Below are 19761 nucleotides of genomic sequence, written 5' to 3'. Positions count from 1 at the left end.
TACATTCAACAGCTCTGGACAGATACTTCCCCCACAGAGATTAGCCTGTCTTTTCTGCCATTCCAGAGATATGGCCAGATCAGGAAACATTTTTTCCCCAAGCAATCTCCACTGTCAGGCCAGGAATACATTTGGCATCCCTGGACAAATATTTCCCCCAGAGACAGTAACCAGACTGACTTACTTTTCAGGATGAAACTTTATTCCCTGAGGAGTCATACTGTTCAGGTGTGAAATAAATTAGGCAGCCTCAGACAAATATTTCACCACAGAAATTTGCTAGTCCACCTTACCATTCCAGACACGTGGCCAAAAGAGGAAAATTATTTTGCAAAGAAACCTCACAGTTCACTCCAGGATTGCACTGGACTGCCCCAGACAAATGGTTAGCCCACAGAAATTAGCTGGTCTCATCTATCATTCTGGAGACTGGCCAGATGATGACCTTTTTCACCCACAGAATTTTTCACATCAGGCAAGGAATCCATTTGAAAGCCCTGGGCAAACATTTCCCCACAAAAATTTGGTAACCTATACTCAGGAGATATGGCCAGATGAAGAAAATTTCTTCCCAAGGTAGTAGAGCAGCTTGTCCCATCCCCTGGTTCCAGGTGCAGTACTGTTTGCATTCCCTGTTCCACCCTAGCCAGCTCTTCTGCTCAGGTGTACCTGCTTATCTCCCCTGCCAGGTCTTGATTTTACTCAGTGTGCAGGTAGCTGGAGAGACAAAGTATCTAGTTAGGAGGGTCTGTGGCTTTGCTGGTCCTGGCAGTCTGCCACATTTATAGCTTTGATTCTCACTTATGGTAGGTTCTCCAAGTTCTTCTCCCCCAAGCCAGTCTCTTCCCTTTAAAGCCTCTAGCTCCTTCTGAATAGGCTCAGCTGGCCTTCTTTGGCACCTGTCAGGCCTAACTTTTTTTCCCCAGGATTACCTGTCAGTTTTTCTGGGTGTCTTCTCTTCCTGCTCCAGCCTGAGGCTCCTGCCTTCTCCCCAACCAGAACCCTTGTTGCTGGGACCCTTCCTTTAACCTGCTCATAGGGGCATGGCCACCAGTCTATCAGGTTCGACCCTGAGAAGCACATCCCCCTCAGTTTTCATTGTGTGATCATAATTGTGGAGATATCACTAGATGATTTTTCACTTCTCAGAAAAAAAAAATTCAACTGTGGTGGCTGTAATGAAGAACAATATCCCCTTGAGAGTTTTGCTGCTCTGAATCACCATGAAGAAGATATGCCTGGATGAATACATTTTTTTTCTCCATAAACTTTGGATCTGGTGGCTGTAATGGAGTGTACAATCCTTCCGACACATTTCCCCCCAAAAGGATTTCTGATCTTAAAGTTACTTTTGTACAGAGATTTGAACACAAGCAGTGGCACAAGCAGATGCTGTGTGTGATATGCAGCAGATGAGGGAGGGGACAAGCAGCACAGTGACAAAGCAAAAAGCAGAAAGTAGAGCAATAGATCAGGCATAGGAAGGAAATCAGAGTGGCACTCAGACGTGTACTAAAGCAGTGGGGGCCAATCTTCTTGGTAGGCGTACCATAAGTTAGATCTGCACTCTCTCTCCATCTGAGAATGGATGAGTAAAATTCCTATCTTGGATCTAGTGGCTACACTACAGCTGACAGTCCCAGAGAAACATATCCTTTAAGAGTCTTCCAATTTTAGCCACCTGAATATATGGCCAGATGAGTAAAATTATCTTCTTGGGGAAGCTCACATCTAATAGCTGCAACAGAGCCTACAGCCATTGAGAAGCATGCCCCATTGAGAGGTTTGCTGCCAGAAATATAACTGATTAAATGTCTGAATAAGTCAAATTCTTTTCTCAGGGAAGCTCACAAATGGTGGCTGCAATGAAGGCTACAGTCCCTCAGAAGTATTACCCTAAAATAATTTTGGCAAGTCTGGGCCTGCATTCAGTCAATATGCCCAGATGAGTACAATCTCTTTTTGGGGAATCTCAGACTTGGTAGCTTCAAGGGAGCCTACAGTTCCCGAGAACCATATCCTCTCAAGAGGTTTGCTAATCTGTGTTACAAGGCAATCTGCATCCTCAGAAGGGCCATCTACTTCAGAGTGACACCAACTGCAAGCCTTAAGTTCACAGGCTGCAGAGTGGGCTGGATCAAGGCTCTATCTGTCCATAATTTCTGCACAGACCATAACAGGCAAGCCTAAAAATGACTGTCTGTAAATCTATAAAACAATTGAGGCACCCATGTAAACAATAAGCCATGTGATGAGGCTCCATCTCTGACCACCATCTTTGACCACAGATGTTGAAGGGCTGACAGCAGAGCAGTGTCACCCAGTGTCTGAGCAAGAAGGAAGCTACATGCAGGAAACATTCTCTCAGGGCTCTGTAGCCCATAGCCCCATCCCCCACCAACCCTGTGCTACTGCTGCTGCTGTCCCATCACTGCCTGTAACACTGCTCATCATGCTGTAGGCAGACAGTAGTCCCTCTTTGGGGTCTGAGATGGAACAGGGGTGCGGCCAGGAAGGGTAAGGCTTGGGGAGGAAGATGTGGCGAAACCATAGTTCAGAATGTAGTTGGGGGTGTCAGGGTTGGGGGGGACAGCATGGTGTAAATCCATTGCTGCAGGCAAGAAGAGTTGCCAATCCCCTACACCTCCAAATTACTGCTAATCTGGAAATTTTTCATTGACCACCCTTTTTTTTCTCCCCCTATGATTGGCGTTAAACCCTAAATTTGAACCAGGTCCTTGTCCAGGGCTTGACAAAAGGGTTACATTTACATTATGTACACAATTTATTACTAAAATATGAGTTAGCAAAAAAGTTCTGATGCACGCAGCGCAGTCATTTATCACCCAAATTATTGACCCCCATCAGGCTAATACCCAATAGAGCCAGTTTTCTTCAAATTGGTGCCAATCTGATATTGAACCAATGTATGTGTACCTCTACCCAAAACTGCACAGGGTACTTCAGATGAGGCCTAAGCCAGTGCCGAGTAGAGACACTATCACTTCCTGTGTCTTGCACCTAACACTTCTACTAATACCAAAATCACATTCACCTTTTGTAGAGCTGCATCACATTGCAGACTCGCATCAACTCTGTGATCCATCAAGACTCCCAGATCCTTTTCCATAACAAGTATCACCCATGGTATACTTATATTTATGACCATTCTTCCTGAGGTGTAGCACCCTGCATTTGTTAGTATTGAACCTCATCCTGATAGCTGCAGCCCAGCTTTCCAAGCTGTCAGGGTGCTTCTGAATTGTGCTCTTGTCCTCCAATGTGTCCACAATCCTTTCCAGTTTCATGTCTTCTGCAAACTTGTTCAAGCAGCTTCCTATGCCAGCAAATCATTAAGAAACAAACACACTGAACAACACTGGGCTCAGAACAGATCCCTGTGAGATGCCGCTCAAAACTTCCTGCTATTCTGACATGGATCCATTTACAGCTATCCTTTGTTTGCATCTATTCAGGCAGTTGTCTATCCAGCCAAAAGTAGTTTCTCAAATTTGTTTATGAGAAAGTCATGTGGGACTTTGTCAAAAAAGTCTTGCTGAACTCCAGATACACTATACCCACAGCATTCCCCTATCCATCCAGCCAGTTACTTTTCAAAGGAGATCAAATTTGTTTGACACAATTTGTTCTTAGTTCTATCAAGGTATCACCCTTCTTGTGGAAAGCACCCTTCTTGTGGAAAGCAGGGAAAATTCTCACCCACATCCTCCTGAACCATATTCTACCACTGAGGAAGTCCTCCTGGAATCTCAGTGTGATTTCAGAACATCCCCATGGGGTAACTGATATGAACTTTGTTGCCCACCAAGTCCAAGAAAAGTGTCAAGAGCAATATCAGGACCTGTATATGGTCTTCATTGACCTTACTAACTCCTTTGATTCCATCAATCGTGAAGCCTCATGGAAAGTACTGGCCAGATTTGGATGTCCCAAGTACATCAAGGTCCTGGGGTTTTTCCATGACAAGATGACTGCAACTATTCTTTGTAGCACATCAGAGACAGATCTATTTGTCCTGAGGTGAAGCAAAGATGCATCATCACCCTGACTGTTCTCCATTTTTGACAGTCATCCTGGTTCTCATAAAGGACTGCCTTCCTTCCAGAACTGACACTGATAGAAAATGGATGGAGAGCTTTTCAATCTGGGATATTTTCCTTTGAAGACCAAAATATTCAGAACAACCATACTCAACCTTCAATATGCCAACAACTGTGTCATCCTTGCACACACAGAGGGAAAACTCCAGATTGCACTGGATCTCTTTGCCGAAGTCTACTGAACTTTGGGCCTCTCTCTCAACATCAAGAAGACTAAAGTGCTCTATCAGCCTGCTCTGGGCCACAAATGTAACACATCTCCATAAATTACCGTCAATGGAAAGACCCTGAAGGTAGTCGAGCACTTCCCCTACGTCAATAACCACCCCTCTCAGTGAACATTGATGATGAGATCCAGCACATTCCCCAGTGCAATGCGCTGTGGCCTTCCAGTTGCAGCAGTCATAGGGAACCAACTAGTTCAGCTGCCAAAGCAAGCTTTTGTCCTACTCATGTCACAGAAATCACTCTTGCTCAGAGATGCTAAGATTTCCCCTTCTCATGGGTCCCTGCCCCAAGAACCTTTATAGACTTGGGTGCTCCTTAGGGAGGAGCCTCAGCTGTCCCTTTGGCAGGTGACTCTGAAGGGCAGGTCTCACAGTTGTATGACAAGTGCCCTGTACAACAGTGCCATGAAACAAGTTAGTGCTATGTGGCCTGGTATGTAGGGAATGGAATGCACAGTGCAGGGCCATGAACTAGAGATTCCTCACCTTAGTACAGGATCCCCACCCACATGCTTAGTTTGGGCCCAAGGAGAAAGGGACACACGTCAGGCACTTCCTCCTTTTTTAACCCCTACACAGGCACAGGACTAGTTCTCATCACATAATACACGTGTCAGAAGGTAAAAGACAAAGCTTGCCCATCAAGAAATGGGGAAGCAGGCATGGGGAGCTACTGTAGGCACTGACTGGGAAACAGCAGCTTGGCTTAATGCACTCAGAGATGGGAGCCAGGTCCTAATCCAGAGACAGTGGCCCAACACTGAACGATAGGGGCTGACAGTGCTCCTGAATGCATCAGGGGCTACAGGCAATGCCATGATGTAAGAAGCAAAGTGGAGCACTGGGCACTGCTAAGGGAGCAGGAGACAGTCTCCCATGATGGGGCAGCAGCCACTGCCAGGGACTCTAGACTCCTTGCCCCAGTGCAAGGAGGGACCTTTCTCCCTTCCCACAGCAGTGGACTGGACTACCTCTTACACTCCTCAACGGTACAAGGGTAGGGACAGGGGGAGCAACTACCACACCACTAATCCCACCCCATCATGTGGGGAGAACAGGTGATTCACCCCTCTCCAAATTGGAGAGCTGACTGAGGGCAGCGTCCGGTTCCCTGGGCAAAAGCAGAACCACTTTGCCTTACCTCATGTGGGGGGACCCAAGGAACCCATGCCTGGGTCTGGGGAGGGCAGAGCCCTGAAAGTTACTAAAGGATCAGGTGGACAAAGGGGAGTCCCCAACCCGCAGCCAAACTTAGGTTTTTCCTTGCTGTGCTGTTTCCCTGAGAGCAGAACAAAAGGCAGCAGGGATCACTGATTTCTCACACAGGACTGACAGTTCTCAGGGACAGCTCCCATCCCCCAAAACATCCTTTTCAACTTGGAGGGTGGAAGTGGAGTCACGAGTCAGAGGCCAGGTATCCCCTTCCACTTGGAGAATTTCCCCCCATTCATACCCCAAATGACAGGAGAAAAAGGGGGAGCACATCTCAGCATACAGGCAAGTGCCCAGGGCAGAGTCCTTCCCTCGTCCTCTTCTAGCACCAAGCAAGTCAGACCCCATTATCCACAGGACCCCCAAACATAAAACACACACAGCCACCTTCATTTCCCAAGATTAAATGATTTAAAAAAAACTGTATAGAAATCAACACTCTCCCCCATCATTCTGTGCATCTGGGCCTGGCAACAGCCCCTCCGTCTCTGGCCTCAGCGAAACCAGCTTTAGCTCTGCCTCAGCGAAACCTCTTCTCCTCCCACATGTACTGCTTCCCTGTAGGAATCTTCCGGAAGAATAGGCTGTTCCCTCGGCTCATGTTGCCCTGGACCAGAAAAGAAGTCATCACCAACTTAGAATGGGCCTCAGCCCTGCCACCTCCATGAGGCAGCCCCACGTCCACTGCTGGGATTATGAAGGGTGCCATCTCAGCAAATGGCTTCCTGTCACCAGCATAAGGCACCTGGCCTGCAACCTCTCCCCCTGGCTGGGCAGGCAGGCGCTAGTCAGTTGAGCCCCCAGGCTCCAACCCAGTAGGGCAGCACAAACCCCAGGATGGCAGGGTCAGAAGTGCTGCACCAAAGCAGTGCCAATGGGCTGGTGCTACAGCACGTGCTCACTTCATCCAGGCCCTACTGGGAACACAGCACAGAAGTAAGCACTCTGGCAGCTCAAGGGCAACTCCTAAATTCCTGGACAAGTTTGGGGCCTAGACCATACTTCACTTCTAATAGGTCACTGTTGTCCTTGTGTTACACCATTAGTACCCTAATGGACTGGGTGATCTGAATGGCTGCCTCTATCTTACAGGTTGTGGGGTCCTCTTTACTTCCTCTGGTCTTCACTCTCCACACCCTGCATAACCCCAGCTCAAACACTTCATTCAGCCAGACCTTTCTTGTTGGCAAAGGATGGGTGCTAAATCAACTCTCAAACTGAGTCCTAGGAGCCAGAGTGGGAAGCAACCTGGGGAGGTAAGTGCTGTGCTCTCATGATGGCCCCCCCTGGACCATGACAGCAACGCTGGTGAAGGGAGCAGAGGGCAAGCACCCAAGATGTACCTCCTTGCGAAGCTGGTTCCAACAGTCCAGCCAGGAAGAGTAGGTGGGTGCATAAGGGATGAGGCCCCCTGCCAGCCTGCGAGAAAAGAAGACTCAAATGAATAGCAGAGAATTACTTCTGTGCCTGGTGTGGGACACCATCCCCAAACCTACAGGCAGTGCACCATAATCCTGCTGTGCTGGGTCCTGTTGGCACTGACAGAGCTGAATGGATGCAAAGCCTTCTGCTGACCCAACTGAAGCTCTGCTTCAACTCCACCCACACAGGGCCTGCTCCCTCCTTGTAGATCCTTTCAGTGGCTGTCATCACCCCTGCCTGCTCTGAGCCTGAAGGGAGGCACAGCAGCGCAGGCAGGATGCCCAGACCTTCTTCCTCCCCCCAACCCCTATACAAGGCCCTGACACTGGCTCAGTCAACATCCACTCTGCACCAGCAGATACCCAGCCTTGCCTTTTAAACTTTTGCATCCCAAGGAGATCCAGAGTTTCCAGACCTGTGTGTTTCCCACCTTCCCAAGAGAGAGATCCCATCATTTGCCTTCACCATCAGGTGCCTGCCTCTTGACAGCAGCCTTTATTTTGTAGACAGAAACAATGACCCAGGGAATGGTGGTGTGGGGATATTGTGGCAGTAGCATGCTCCACCAGATGGCAAGGATCTCCAGGCACTACTTTCTCCATGCCAGGCCAGGTTTTGTGCCCTGTGACTCAGCTTTAAAATGATCTACTGAACTGATGCCTTCTGGCTAGAAGGCTATGTACTTACAAGCACATGCTCATCCCACAGCTACAGCTTCTGCCCTATGGAAGGCAAGGAGTGGTCTGGGTTGCTACATGCTGAAACTTCTGTTTCAATTGACCCTGGCCTATGCTGAGAATCATCAGCCTACAATCAAGCTCCTCAGCCTATGGCTGATGTTAATGTGGGAATCACTTCCAGGAAGACCAGCACTCAGGAGCAGAGGGAACCACAGACTCATGCCTTTCTGATGGGCAGCAAAGGTGGAGAAATCTGTATGTGGCAGGAGCAGACGTGCCTACTCCCACACAGCCAGAACTAGCTTTAAGTCAGGCTAAAGAATTACAAGACTGGGACAGAGCCAAGGTCTTGCCAGCTGCGAGCTGGTTTCAGGGAAAGGTAAGGAACTTCCCCCTTCTCCTTCCCCACAACCTCAACTCCCCACTCCCAGTCCCTAATCACTGGGATCAGTCCATGAGGAAAGAGTTTCATGAGGGTAATTACATGAGCTCTGGGGTGATTTGTTACTACAACAGATACCCCAGCTGAAGTCCTAGTGGGGGAGGCATCTCTGTCAAGTAAAGGTGCCCCTTACTATCATTGCCTGTTTCACATGCTGAAGGAGAGACAGCTCTCTCAAACTATGCACTTTCACATCTGCACAGTTACATCTGCACTGAGGAGGAGGTTTAAGAACCACTTTCACATGGGAAAAGGTTTCTAGTATCAAGCCAAGGCCTTAATGATAGGCTCCAATCTACAGGAGAAGATTTAACTCTCCGATTCTACCACCTGCCTGTATCAGTTATAACAAGGACATCTAGAGCAGTTAAGCCTATAACCATCTCACCAGGGTCTTGGGCTCAGCAAGGTCTACTGGTAAATACACACATGGTGAAGATGCAGTTCCTAGATTTGCCAGTCTTTGATTCCATGCTACTTGAGACTGCCAGCACAAGAGCTCCATCCTGCCTTTGTTTCTGCCATTTTCATTGCATGCCAGTATCTAACAGCAAGTTGTATTATTTGGGTAAACATCATCCCATCAGCAGCTTCCATGTCAGAGCGGAAAGGTCTCTTCACAACCCAATGGCTTAGTGCATTTAAAAGGGAATCTGAGATTCTGAAGGTTGAAGTGTCAAAACAAATTCCACAAAGATGAAGACCCACAGTCAGTAATCATTGCCCTGTGTGGGCTCTGCACAATAACTACTGGTTTCCCCTCCCTGCCAGGTAGGGACAGATGCTTCTTCCCACAGGGACAGTGGGATATTGTCAGGAGAGAGGAGTCTGTAAGGCACTCACCCGCAGTTGTTAATGGCCATCAGGTTGGAGACCAGCGTGAAGGGGTATGTCAGCATACTGGCAAAGAACTGCAAGCAAAAAGAGCAGAGGCTCTTTAGCAGCACTGGGCACATACCAGCAGAAAGATTCCTGAAACTGAATCCTTACAGAATATTCCCCAGTTCCTGGGTTCTCAGAAACCAGGGACAGGCATGTGCCAGAGGTAGGCATGTGAGTCTTGGGGCAGAAGTGGCGCTCCCTGCAATCCAATTCCATGGCAGAACTATGCCTGGTAAGGGATCATATTGGCATACACTCACTCACAATAGTGGCGGGCAGTTCCAAAGCTCCTTATTAAGACACCAGGAAGAAGTGTCCCTCTCCTAACCAGCACATAATTGGGAGTTCACTAGCCAGGACTGCTCAGAAGAGCACCAGGACTAAACAGACAAAGAGGTGAGTGGGACAAGCCCAGAAGAGGGCACTGAAGAACAGAGGCAGAGGTGTGATGCAGCCTCAGCAAGTCATTTCAGATCAGCCAGTCCTCATCTAACTGACCCCATCTAGCCCCAGGATGGTGCTGCAGGGCTCTGCCTCAAGGATACAGGGATAACCTACTCTCTCCCACTCCAGAGCCCCAGAGAGAAAAAAGGGTTACACACGCACTCCAGTGACAGCCTGCGAGTAGCTCTTCATCTCAGCCATGGTAGATACCTGCAGAGGCAGACACACATGTTGAACAAGGGACCAAACCCCTATTCTTGTTCCCAGACATACACAAAGGGTTGCCATTGGCATATGTGGCACCCCAGAGCCTTTCATGGGTTCCCTACTACCCCACATCAATCTTATCTCTGACCCACTGGGCCCTCCCCCTCCAACTCCATGCAGGTGTGACACCTGCCAGAGAACACCACACACACTGACAGCCCCACTTATAGCTGCCCCTTCCAAGCTAAAGAAGAGCTGGAGCAGGAACAGTGCACAGGTAAGCAGCAAGAGGGACACAGGGCACCTCCTGGAGTCAGACCCATCCCAGGGAGTCCTTGCTTAGAGGATGCTCTTCCCCATCTTGTTGACCTTGGTCCCAGCCCTCCCACATGTAAGGAAGTCACAGGGGGACCCCATACCCCATTTTCCAGAGCATAGGTGTTGATGAGGTAGGCCAGCATGTTACAGAGCCACAAGGAAATTATGTCACCCAGAAGCCGGGGAATGAGGCCCCTGAAAGAAAAAACAGAATAGGCACATGAATGCAGAACACATCCCTGCCAGCCCTAAACCTCCAAGACAGGGGATGCATCCACTTCCTCCCTGCAATTCCATGTCTTTACCCTCCTCCTCCACCTCACACATCAGGGCATGAACTGTTGCCTCTGTTCTACAGACAGGAACTCAAAGAGATGTCTAAGATCACCCCTAGCATCTGTGACAGAGCAGGGAATTGAACAATCACCCCAAAAGAGTGCCTGAAACACAGGTTACTCCGTCCAGTTCACAAGAGGCCTTGGGTATTAATAAGGACTCCAATTCAGCGCAGAGAAGCATCAACTGTTCAGGTGAAGAGCAGGGACTAGTCCGCACAGCCCCTGGCCCACCAGTTCAGTGCTCTGACTCCTGACCTACTGAGGAATAACTGAGGTGCCACTAGAAGAGTCCCTAATGCCTTCATCCAAAACTACTGGTTCCCTTCCAAGCCTTCCCTCAAAGCTCGTTACCCACAACACCCTGCCTACACATGGCTCTTTGCTCCCAACCCAAAGCAAAGAAACCCAGCAGCAGAACTCACGCAAAAAATCCCAGGATACCCTCTTCCCGATAGATTGTGATGAAGGAGCTTCCTGTTCCACTGGGCCGACGAAGGGGAGAGAAGAGAGACCCCATCACGTGCTGTTCCACACACACAGAAGGTGCCACAGGTCAGTCTACCTCATGGGCCAAACACTCCTCTTCTACCATCATGCCATATAATACCAGCTCCCCACAGCATAGAGAACTCAGCCATATTCCCCCACACCTCTCCCACTCCTAGCTCCTTTCCCCCACCGCCCTTACCTGTACTTGGTCTCTCGGCCAATGAACTGAACCATACATCTGAGGGTGATCACTAGGGGTAAAGCCAGACAGTGTAGGATCAGTGTGGAAAGAACTGCACTGCACCTTGATGAAGGAGGGACCAGTGACCCCAGCAAGAACATAGCAATAGGAGCAGCTATGGCCTTCTGAACACAAAGCCGTACCAGGGGGCACGTGCCCTTAAGTGGGGTTAAAAAGATGGTCATGGTAACAGTGACCAACCAGTGTAGCACAGAAGGCCTCAGACACTGGCAGAGACAATGAGAAAGGCAGGACCCCAGCAGTGGCCACTAATGGGCTAAGCCCCACCTTGATAAATCTCCAAAGCACTAGCCCAATCCCAGGTACATACCATGGAAGGGATGGGTGACAAGCGTTGCAGCAGAACGAGCAACCATCTCTCGGGAGGTCTGAAACAGATACAGGTTGTCTGACCTCGCTCCTGGGAGGATAAATGGGCAATGGGGTGTGGGGAGGGGCACAGACTACAGAGAGTGCGGTGGGGCCATGGCAAGCCAGAAGGTGTGGGGGCTGTGGCAGGCTGAGGGGTAAGTAGCAGGTGGAGTCTGGCAGCAATGTTCAAGCTGCCCTTCAGTGCCAGCCTATGACTGGCAACAGCAACTCCATCCTCCTGAGCTGCCTGCTGTGGGCTGTGCCAGCTGCCTGCTCCCTGCAGATGATGTGCTTCAGTATATAACCTCAACCACCTTTTTGTACTGTGTCTGCTTCTGAGCTTCCAGGGCACAGACCAGGGCCATAATAGTGAACTTATCACTGCCCCCCAACCAGTGACTAGAGAGACCAGGCCTGAAGGCACTGAGAGTGGGACAGGTCCTAGGGTGCAAGTCCGGGTTTCAGCCTCATACAGCTAAAAGCCCAGAGCCCAGCATGAGGCTAATGTAACTGTACTCTTTTAGTGCCAACCTGATGAAATATGAGCAGGAGACAAAAAAGTCACTGTAGGAAAGAGGGAGAGGGGAATAACCAACAACACAGCAACCTTAGGCAAGAAAGGATGCTACAGGGCAATGGGTATCCTTTCAGGCAAAGACCACTGAATCACTATCCAGTAGCTCAGCTCCTGAAACCATTAGAGGAGGCAGTGTTGGGAAGTCATCCCCTGACAGGGAAGGCTCATGGCCTGGCAATCTAGGTGGGCAGCTTCAGCCCTGACCTGAAAGGAATCCAACTACTGCTTGGGGTGCCTGAGTCCCAGATGGCCTCCCCAAAACAGGAACACCACTCACCTCCTTAATGACCTGCTCCAATGAGGATGTGGGTTCCTTTTGGCTGGCCCCTGGCTAGGGGGAATGAAAAGGGTTCAGGGAAGAGAAGTCACCTTTGCCCTGCCCCAATGCACCTTCCCCTCCAATCCCTCACACCCAGGAGTACAGCCCTATCTGCATGGAACCAGCACCATACCAACATCAGAGCTGGGTTTTTGTGATAATGACTTGGGTCTCTTCATTATTAAAATATTACTGCTGTAGTAGCACATAGAAAACACTTCCCCTTTCTCACTTACCCACCCTACAGCAACTGCCCGCAACCAGGCCAGAACACCTCCTTCTACCTCTGTTCAACCCAGCTTTGCCAACAGTGTGCCACCATACAATGTACTCTAAAACTAAACTAATGGGGGAGATACCTACCATTTCCCCCTACCCCAAAAGGGATGGGAGAGCCCTCTGCAGAAGACAGAAGCAAGAAACTCAGAAACTAGTTCCAACCTACCTCAGTCTGATCAGCTTCTTGATATCGCTAAGGAAGAAAGGGATACAGTTATAGCACAACCAGAGCCAACAGAGGGCAAGTCCTTGGCATGACAATACTAAACACACCCCCCACTGTAGGGTGCAGGCAATAATGCACTGCTGGATGAACAGGTCCAGAGGAGGGCAGCACATGGCCTTTGCAGACATACCTGCTCAGCTTTCCTGTGTAACAGGTGGCAGGGACAAGCCTATAGATTCATGTTGAAGCACAGAGCCTGCTAGAATAGCAGCAAGCCCTCTGAGGTGAGCCAAAGCCCTTCCAGCCAAACCTTAACACTTTTTCAGATTATAGTGATATGCAGGGAAACTCCCACCCTTTGGAGCCACAGCTCCAAAAACTGCCAGCATCACAGACTCCCACTGCAGTGTGAGCTATACCAGCATGCCCTGACAATGGTGGGTACAAGCTGCTGGCCATCTGACCTGCAGCACTTGGGCCTATGAAACCTATGTGTAGTACCTGCAAAACTTTACTGTGCACCACAGTGCCAACAACGCCTGAACAGAGTCTGGGGGTCAAACCTTTGAAGAGTCCAGCTCTTCCATCTATCTTCATAATGTGCTTAGCTGGAAAAAACAATTAGAGATATCAGGCTCCCACATCTCCCATTGCCACAACCTTCATTCTGCCTGGCACCTCTCAACTTGTTACCCTACCACCAGGTGACACCAACAACCAACATGTGCAACATATGGAGGGGAGCCCACCAGCTTCACTCTAGCAAGTACCTGCCTTTAGGTTCAAGGCTCATAGGGCCCCAGATCCACATGTTCATCAGACAGGGACTCACCATAAGCAAAGAGACCTGGAAGCTGGTAAACTTGTCGGCCAAAAATGTTCCTACCCAGAGTTGGAGGAAGAGGCTCATATCCCACCTGAAAACAGAAAGACAGCATGCAGTAACTGCTACCAAGAAATGAGACCCATTCCCCTCCTGGTTCTTTCCTCCAAGGATAGGCAGGAGCGACTGCTCTTGCAGACACTAGCAGGTTTCAGGTGGTCCATGAGAACGCCTGCTGATTTTCTAGCATCTCTGCAGACCCTTGAGACTGTCTGTGCCACATTGCTAACTGACAGGTTCAGAAGCCAAAACCACAGTATATTTAGTGCAGGCTTGTCCAACATACGGCCCGCAGGCCGCCATGCGGCCCGTCAAGGTATTTTCTGTGGCTCACAGTACTGCGACGGGAAACGGAGGTAAACATGGTTTACTTTCATTCCCACCCCTTGTCCCTCCCCAGCCCCTCAGCAGCTTCCTAATGGCTGCTGAAGGGCTGGGGAAGGGACAAGGTTCCCACACGCACCGCGTCACCTTGACGTTGCCGACGCAGTGCATGTGGGAAGAGAAGTAGTCACGTGCCTTTCGGGACAGGATGAGCCCAGCCAGAGCAGCAGGGGGCTCAGCTGCGCTTTCCCCCTACCTGCGCTGGTCAGTCCCAAGCGGCACATGGCTCTGTCGCCGCCTCTGCTGGCTGGTGCCGGCCCGGGCGGGTCTGTCCCATACGGAGCAGCATGCGGCTGAAGTCGGCTTCCCACGTGCTGCTGGGGATGCCCGGCTGTGCGTCGCCCCCCGCCCAGCAAAAGCAGCAGTGAAGCCTCCTGCCTTTTGGGACCAGCTGGCACAGGTAGGGGGAAAGTGCAGCAGCACATGGGGAAGATACCGCTTGATAGGGGATGGGATGGGCTGGCCAGGCTGCACCAGGGAGGGAAAGCTGTGGCTGAGCCCCCTGCAGCTGTGCTGTATGCTCCTTTAAGACTGAACAGCATGGTCAAAAATAGAGCATGAACGATCTGGGCTCCTCCAATGTAAATTTGGAGCAGGTAAAAATATTTGTAAAAATACTGTCCAGTGTTTGGATTGTGTTTGCTTCTGTTTCTCTTTGTGTGGGATTGGGGGTTCAACTTGTTACTACTTGTTAAAGATGTGTTACTAACAAGTTATTAATTCAATAAAAGTAAATCTTCTTGAAGATTATTCTCAAAAATGCCCATATTTTGTTGCTTTGATTAGCTTCCACTCTGGCTGATATCTTTTCCACATTTGGTCTGTTGACTTGCATTATGCTTCTTTCATTCATTGAGAAGCGAGTAGAAGAGAAAGTGTTTATTTTAGTCAAGTGTTTGGTATTATTTCATTCTTGCTTTTATATTGTTTTTATTTTGGATTTTAAACCACATTTCCAGACCCATTTCATTGTCACTTCCTGCAACTTCATTGATGTCAACGGTCACGTGACATCACTTCCTGATGTGATACCACTTCCTGTGAGGTCTTTGAATATGGCTTACCGGCCCACTGAGTGATAAAAAGTTTGTGATCCAGCCCCACATTCAAAAAGCGTGGACACCCCTGATTTAGTGGCTGGCCCAACTCCTGCCTGAACACTCCCTGCCCAATGCAAGGCTTTAGCCTGACTTGGTGTTTACCTCTTGACAGAGAGCTGCAGGGGACTAGGCACCCCAGGTGCTACCAGAAAAGTCAAAAGGCAGGGAAACCATGGTGCACATCTAAACTAAGTGGTCTGTCTCTGAACAACACTCTACTCCCCAGCACTCTAACACCCTGCCCTGAGTCTGACCTCCTTCAGCCAAGGGCACGGGTACTCTGCAAAGAGCCAGTGCCTCCAAGGCATTCGTTTATCATTTGTCTCCACTTACTTCAGCCACAGAAAACACTGAAATGCTGAATCTGGGGGACCAGTTTTACTTCCTGCTGAGACAGGATCATCCAGCACATTCCTGTCAACCAGGTTGCCAGACAACACAGCTAGTCTCTTAGTCCTCCATTAGCCTCCTGTGCTGTACATGGCTTTGTCTTTACAGCATCATCACAGAGCTTTGCATTAACACTCACATACCTTGCAGCTTTTTCTCTTTTCCTGCCTACTACCGGGAACACAGAAGGATGCCCTGGAAGTGCAAGGGTTAACAGCTCTTGTGCATTTAGAAGGGGCTGTCCATGCGGTCATACTTTCCAACCAATGGTGGCACATAGCCCAGACCAATCCTAGGCAGTCAGCCAGTGACACTAAATAAAGCAGCCCAGAGCTGTGGTACCCCAAGGAGCACAGGATAAAGTGTGGGAGTAGACCACTGCAGGTTCTGACTGGCCACACTTGGTGCAGACAGACAGGCACAGTCATCAGATCAGCACCAAGCAACACTGAGACCCAAGCAAGATATTCTGCTGAGGCAGGAAAGGGTCTAATGAGGGTCACAGAATGGCTAGTCCTGACCTCTTTGTTCCTACAAACTGCCAGCAAGGCTGAGAACACTGGTCGTGGGAAACGCAGCCTACTGGAGTTGGCTCTGACACTGTGGTGCTACCGGCACAGACTGCAAATGCCACTGATCGCTCTCAATCTCTACGGGTGCTACTGTGGGAGTGGTGGCTCCGGAACTCCCCTGGACACTGTGGACCAGTGCTGTTTCCTTCATGACTGCTGTTACCGCCATGCCAGAATTGCCTTAAAGTGCCAGGGCAGAGTGAAATGGCAGCCTTACAAGTTCACATGTAGCAACGCAGAGACGGCTTGTCGTTCACAAAGTATCTGCGGCAGGATGGCATGCGAGTGTGACAGGCAGTTTGCAGAGTGTCTCTCAGCAGCAAAGCCCAGGAAAAGACATTTCTTCTACAACAGAAGAGACTTCTGTGCTGGTCCTAAAGGCTCCTGCTCTGTTACCTTCAACAGGACAGAAATCCTGCACTGGAAAAAAATGCTGTCCCCACCTGTTCTGGACACTGACTCACAAAGCCAAGGTTAGGAGCTGCAGGGGCACACAGACAGAAACTTCCTGTGGCTGACAAGCTACTGCTCCTTGAATCTGTGCAGTAGATGCACCATTTCCCAGTAATTATTTTAATGACTGGTGGTTGGGGCAAGCAGAGGTTTGTGGGGGGTGGCTACTGGCTTGACATATTCCAAAACTAGGTGTGAGAGGGGTTAGACTAAGGATTGTGCCTGGGGTCCAGGCTTTCACTTGTTATAGCTATTATTATGGCACCCACTGCTGTTGTATATGTGGTGGGCAGCTTTGGGGAACTGAGCTCTGGGGTTCTGTATTATCTGGGGAGAATGCCCAAATCTCCCAAGCAGCACTGGGCAACACATGAACTTCTAGGAAGCCACAAGGGCAGAGGATAAGGGCTCCTCTGTGTCCCGCATGAGCAGGAATAAGAACTACCTAGTTTTGGGATCCTGGAGGCTATATATGTTTATATTACTTACGACTCAGGCAGGGGTGGGAAAGGACAGAGAATGCAAAATACTCTTATTATGACTTGCAGATTACAGCCTATTTTCGTTCTGTATTGAGCCAAATAACTTGGGTTTTGCCTACAGCATCTTCCAGAAAGGCATCCAGTCAGGATTTGAAGGTATCTTGAGATAGAGAACAAAGTACTTTCTGCCTAGCTTCTACTTCTAGCCAGCGATTCTTGGTCTTCCACCTCTCTCTGCCAAATCACAGCGCTCTTGATTAACCTGCATTTTCTCCATGAGAAGCTATCTGCATACTCTAATTAAGTTACCTCTTGACTTCCTGTTTGATAAAATTCAGAGTAAGCTCAAAGTCTATTACTGTAAGGTATTTTCTCCAGTCCTCAAACTATTTTTGCATCTTTCTCAATGTCCCTTTAAAAAAATCAACATCAGAATCAAATGCTGCATTCTGCTGCCAGATTCACCACAGGCATGACCAGAAGTAAAATGCACTGCTCTCCTCTTACTCACTACTTTCCTCACCCTGCATTTCAAGGTCACGTGAGCCTCTCTGCCATGACTGCACATCGTGACCAGATGATCTTTGCCCCCCACATTACAGACACTGCTTCCATGCCTCGCGCAAAGGTGAGATCAAGGATACAACTGGATGAACCAAAGGCCAGGGAGCAATGCTGTTCTAGTCAGGGCCATCCACTCTGAGGAACAAAAGCCCCGCCAGCAAACTGGCAGTCCTCCCTGGCCCGCAGGCTGACAAGCTGTTACAACTTTAGGACCAGCTACACTGAAGCTTCTTCTTCCCACCCACGGCAGCTGCTTTCCTCCCCAGACTAGCAAGGAGCTGGGTGCGAATCCCACCCGGCTGGATTTCAGCGGGCCTCTGGAAAGCGCCGGGGACACGAACTGCAGGCGCTGGAGTAGCGGACAGGAGAACATACCCGGGGCTGGCTGGAGAGCTGCTCATTTCCAGCCCGGGCCGGACGGGGGGGAGGGGCCTGCCTGCGGGCCGCGAGGAACTAGCAGACCCCGAGGCGAGAAGGGGCAGAGGACGCCGGAGATACAGAGGAACCAGCCCCTTCTGCCTCGGCGCCCGGCCTGGGCCGCTCGCTTACCTGCACCAGCACCTTGACGTACATGAGGGGCTGCGAGAGCACGGTGAGGCCGGAGCCCAGCAGCACCTGCGAGGCCGTGTCCGCCATGGTGCAGCCGGCCCGGGCCCAGCGCCCTCACGTCACCGCAGCCACTTCCGGGCACGTGGGCTCTCCCGGCCGCCGCTCAGCTCCGCGCGCGAGGCTGCCGGAGGCTCGGGACTTCCGGTCCCTGCTGCCGTCACTTCCGGCGCCGCCCGCGGGCGTGGTCGGTGTGGGGCTTCGCTTGTGCCATGTGCCCTCGGCCCCTCTCCCGGGCCGGGCCCGAGCGCCTGCCCCTGCATGCCCCAGACCCAGGGCACGTCCAAGGCGGAGGCGCTGTCCTGCTGCCTTGTGCCTACTCCGGTCAGGGGCCTTCCCGTCCCGTCCCTTCAGCCATAGTTTGCAGCCACTCGTGTCCTGTGTTGCCTGCTGGGACTGCCGGCAGGACACCGCTAGCCGCTGCCACAGGCTGTTTTGTGCCTGGCCGGAGCACTCCTGGAGCAGCTGGTTTTCGTGCAACAAAAAGGCACCAAGGGATTATTATTATTATTATTATTATTATTGTTTTAATCAACTGCGTCATCGGCGCCCATGGGGGGGAACATAGGCTGTTCCCCCCCATAGGCGGTGATCTGGTGGGGGAGATAGATGGGGCTGGGAAGAGGAAACCAGGAAAACGCTGGACTCTTGTCGCTCGGGACTCTGCGGCAGGGGCAGTGAGAGGAGCAGGATGGGAGTGCAGCTAAGAATGAAGCTGAAATTGGTTCCTTTTTCAAAGCTAATCCAGACCCAATAAAAACTTGTTATTAATGAATTACACATCCTAAAGTGACAGAATTTCATTAGTTATGCATATGTACTAATTAATATGTAAAATAATATCTCACATCAAGTACAGAGCCCTAAATGAAGGGCAAATTAGGATGGGATTATGGGGCAAAATACTTTTTGGGCCACCCCAAATTATGTGGCGATGCCCCTGGGGGACTGTCCCAAAGAACCCTGGCCACAGTCCTGCCTGGCCCAAAGCACGGTTTGGCCGTGCCAGGCTGCCAACTAACAGCCCCCATGCCCACTGTACTAAGTATAATGGTTTGAATAAGGAACTGGCTTTTGGGCTGGGATTATGGCTAGAAATTCTGCTTGGGCCACCCATCCAAATACCTGTGTGTCACTGGGGGACTGTCCTGGACATCTGTGACCAGAGACTTGCCCGGCCCAAGGCATGGTTTGGCCATGCCAGGCTACCAACAGACAGCACCCCAGGCACTGTGCTAACTGTATACACCCGAATAAGGAACTGGATTTTGGGCTGGGATTATACCCAGAAATCCTTCTTGGGCCACCCCAGAACATGTCTCTATGCCACCGGGGGATGCTTCTGGACATCTCTGAACAGAGACCTGCCCGGCCCAAAACACGGTTTAGCCTCAGTGGGTTGCCAACTGACACCACCCCCACAGACACTGCATTAAGTATCTGGACCCTAATAAGGAACTGGCTTTTGGGCATGAAGCTGAAGTTGGTTCCTTATTCCCAGTTTCTTATTCTTGGTTCCCAGTTCCTTTTTCAAAACCAATCTATACCCAAAATAAGTTTCTTAGTAATGAATTACACATTCTAAAGAGAA

General features: G+C 50.2%; 1 protein-coding gene across 2 annotated transcripts; it reads right to left on the bottom strand.

Annotated features, from left to right (window-relative positions):
* Positions 1-5948: 5948 nt before the first annotated feature.
* MTCH2 (mitochondrial carrier 2) lies at positions 5949-18300 on the bottom strand. Of its 2 annotated transcripts, XM_006035824.3 has the most exons (13): positions 18114-18295; positions 13569-13653; positions 13238-13344; positions 12737-12763; positions 12250-12303; positions 11355-11412; positions 10982-11033; positions 10716-10775; positions 10057-10150; positions 9593-9640; positions 8948-9015; positions 6904-6979; positions 5949-6167 (listed from the first exon to the last, which is right to left on the bottom strand). In XM_006035824.3, exons 1-13 carry the CDS (start codon positions 18198-18200, stop codon positions 6081-6083), a joined length of 903 nt encoding a protein of 300 aa, XP_006035886.1. In that variant the 5' UTR covers positions 18201-18295; the 3' UTR covers positions 5949-6080. The 2 variants fall into 2 exon arrangements, with proteins under 2 accessions (XP_006035886.1, XP_025047792.1); XM_025192007.1 differs by lacking the exon at positions 8948-9015 and having other exon boundaries at positions 18114-18300.
* Between the last annotated feature and the right edge of the window lie 1461 nt (positions 18301-19761).

This window comes from Alligator sinensis, unplaced genomic scaffold, assembly GCF_000455745.1.
Source record: "Alligator sinensis unplaced genomic scaffold, ASM45574v1 scaffold155_1, whole genome shotgun sequence".
Lineage (NCBI taxonomy): Eukaryota > Metazoa > Chordata > Crocodylia > Alligatoridae > Alligator > Alligator sinensis.
Note: the sequence above shows the minus strand (reverse complement) of the source record. Positions and strands in the feature narration are given on the sequence as shown.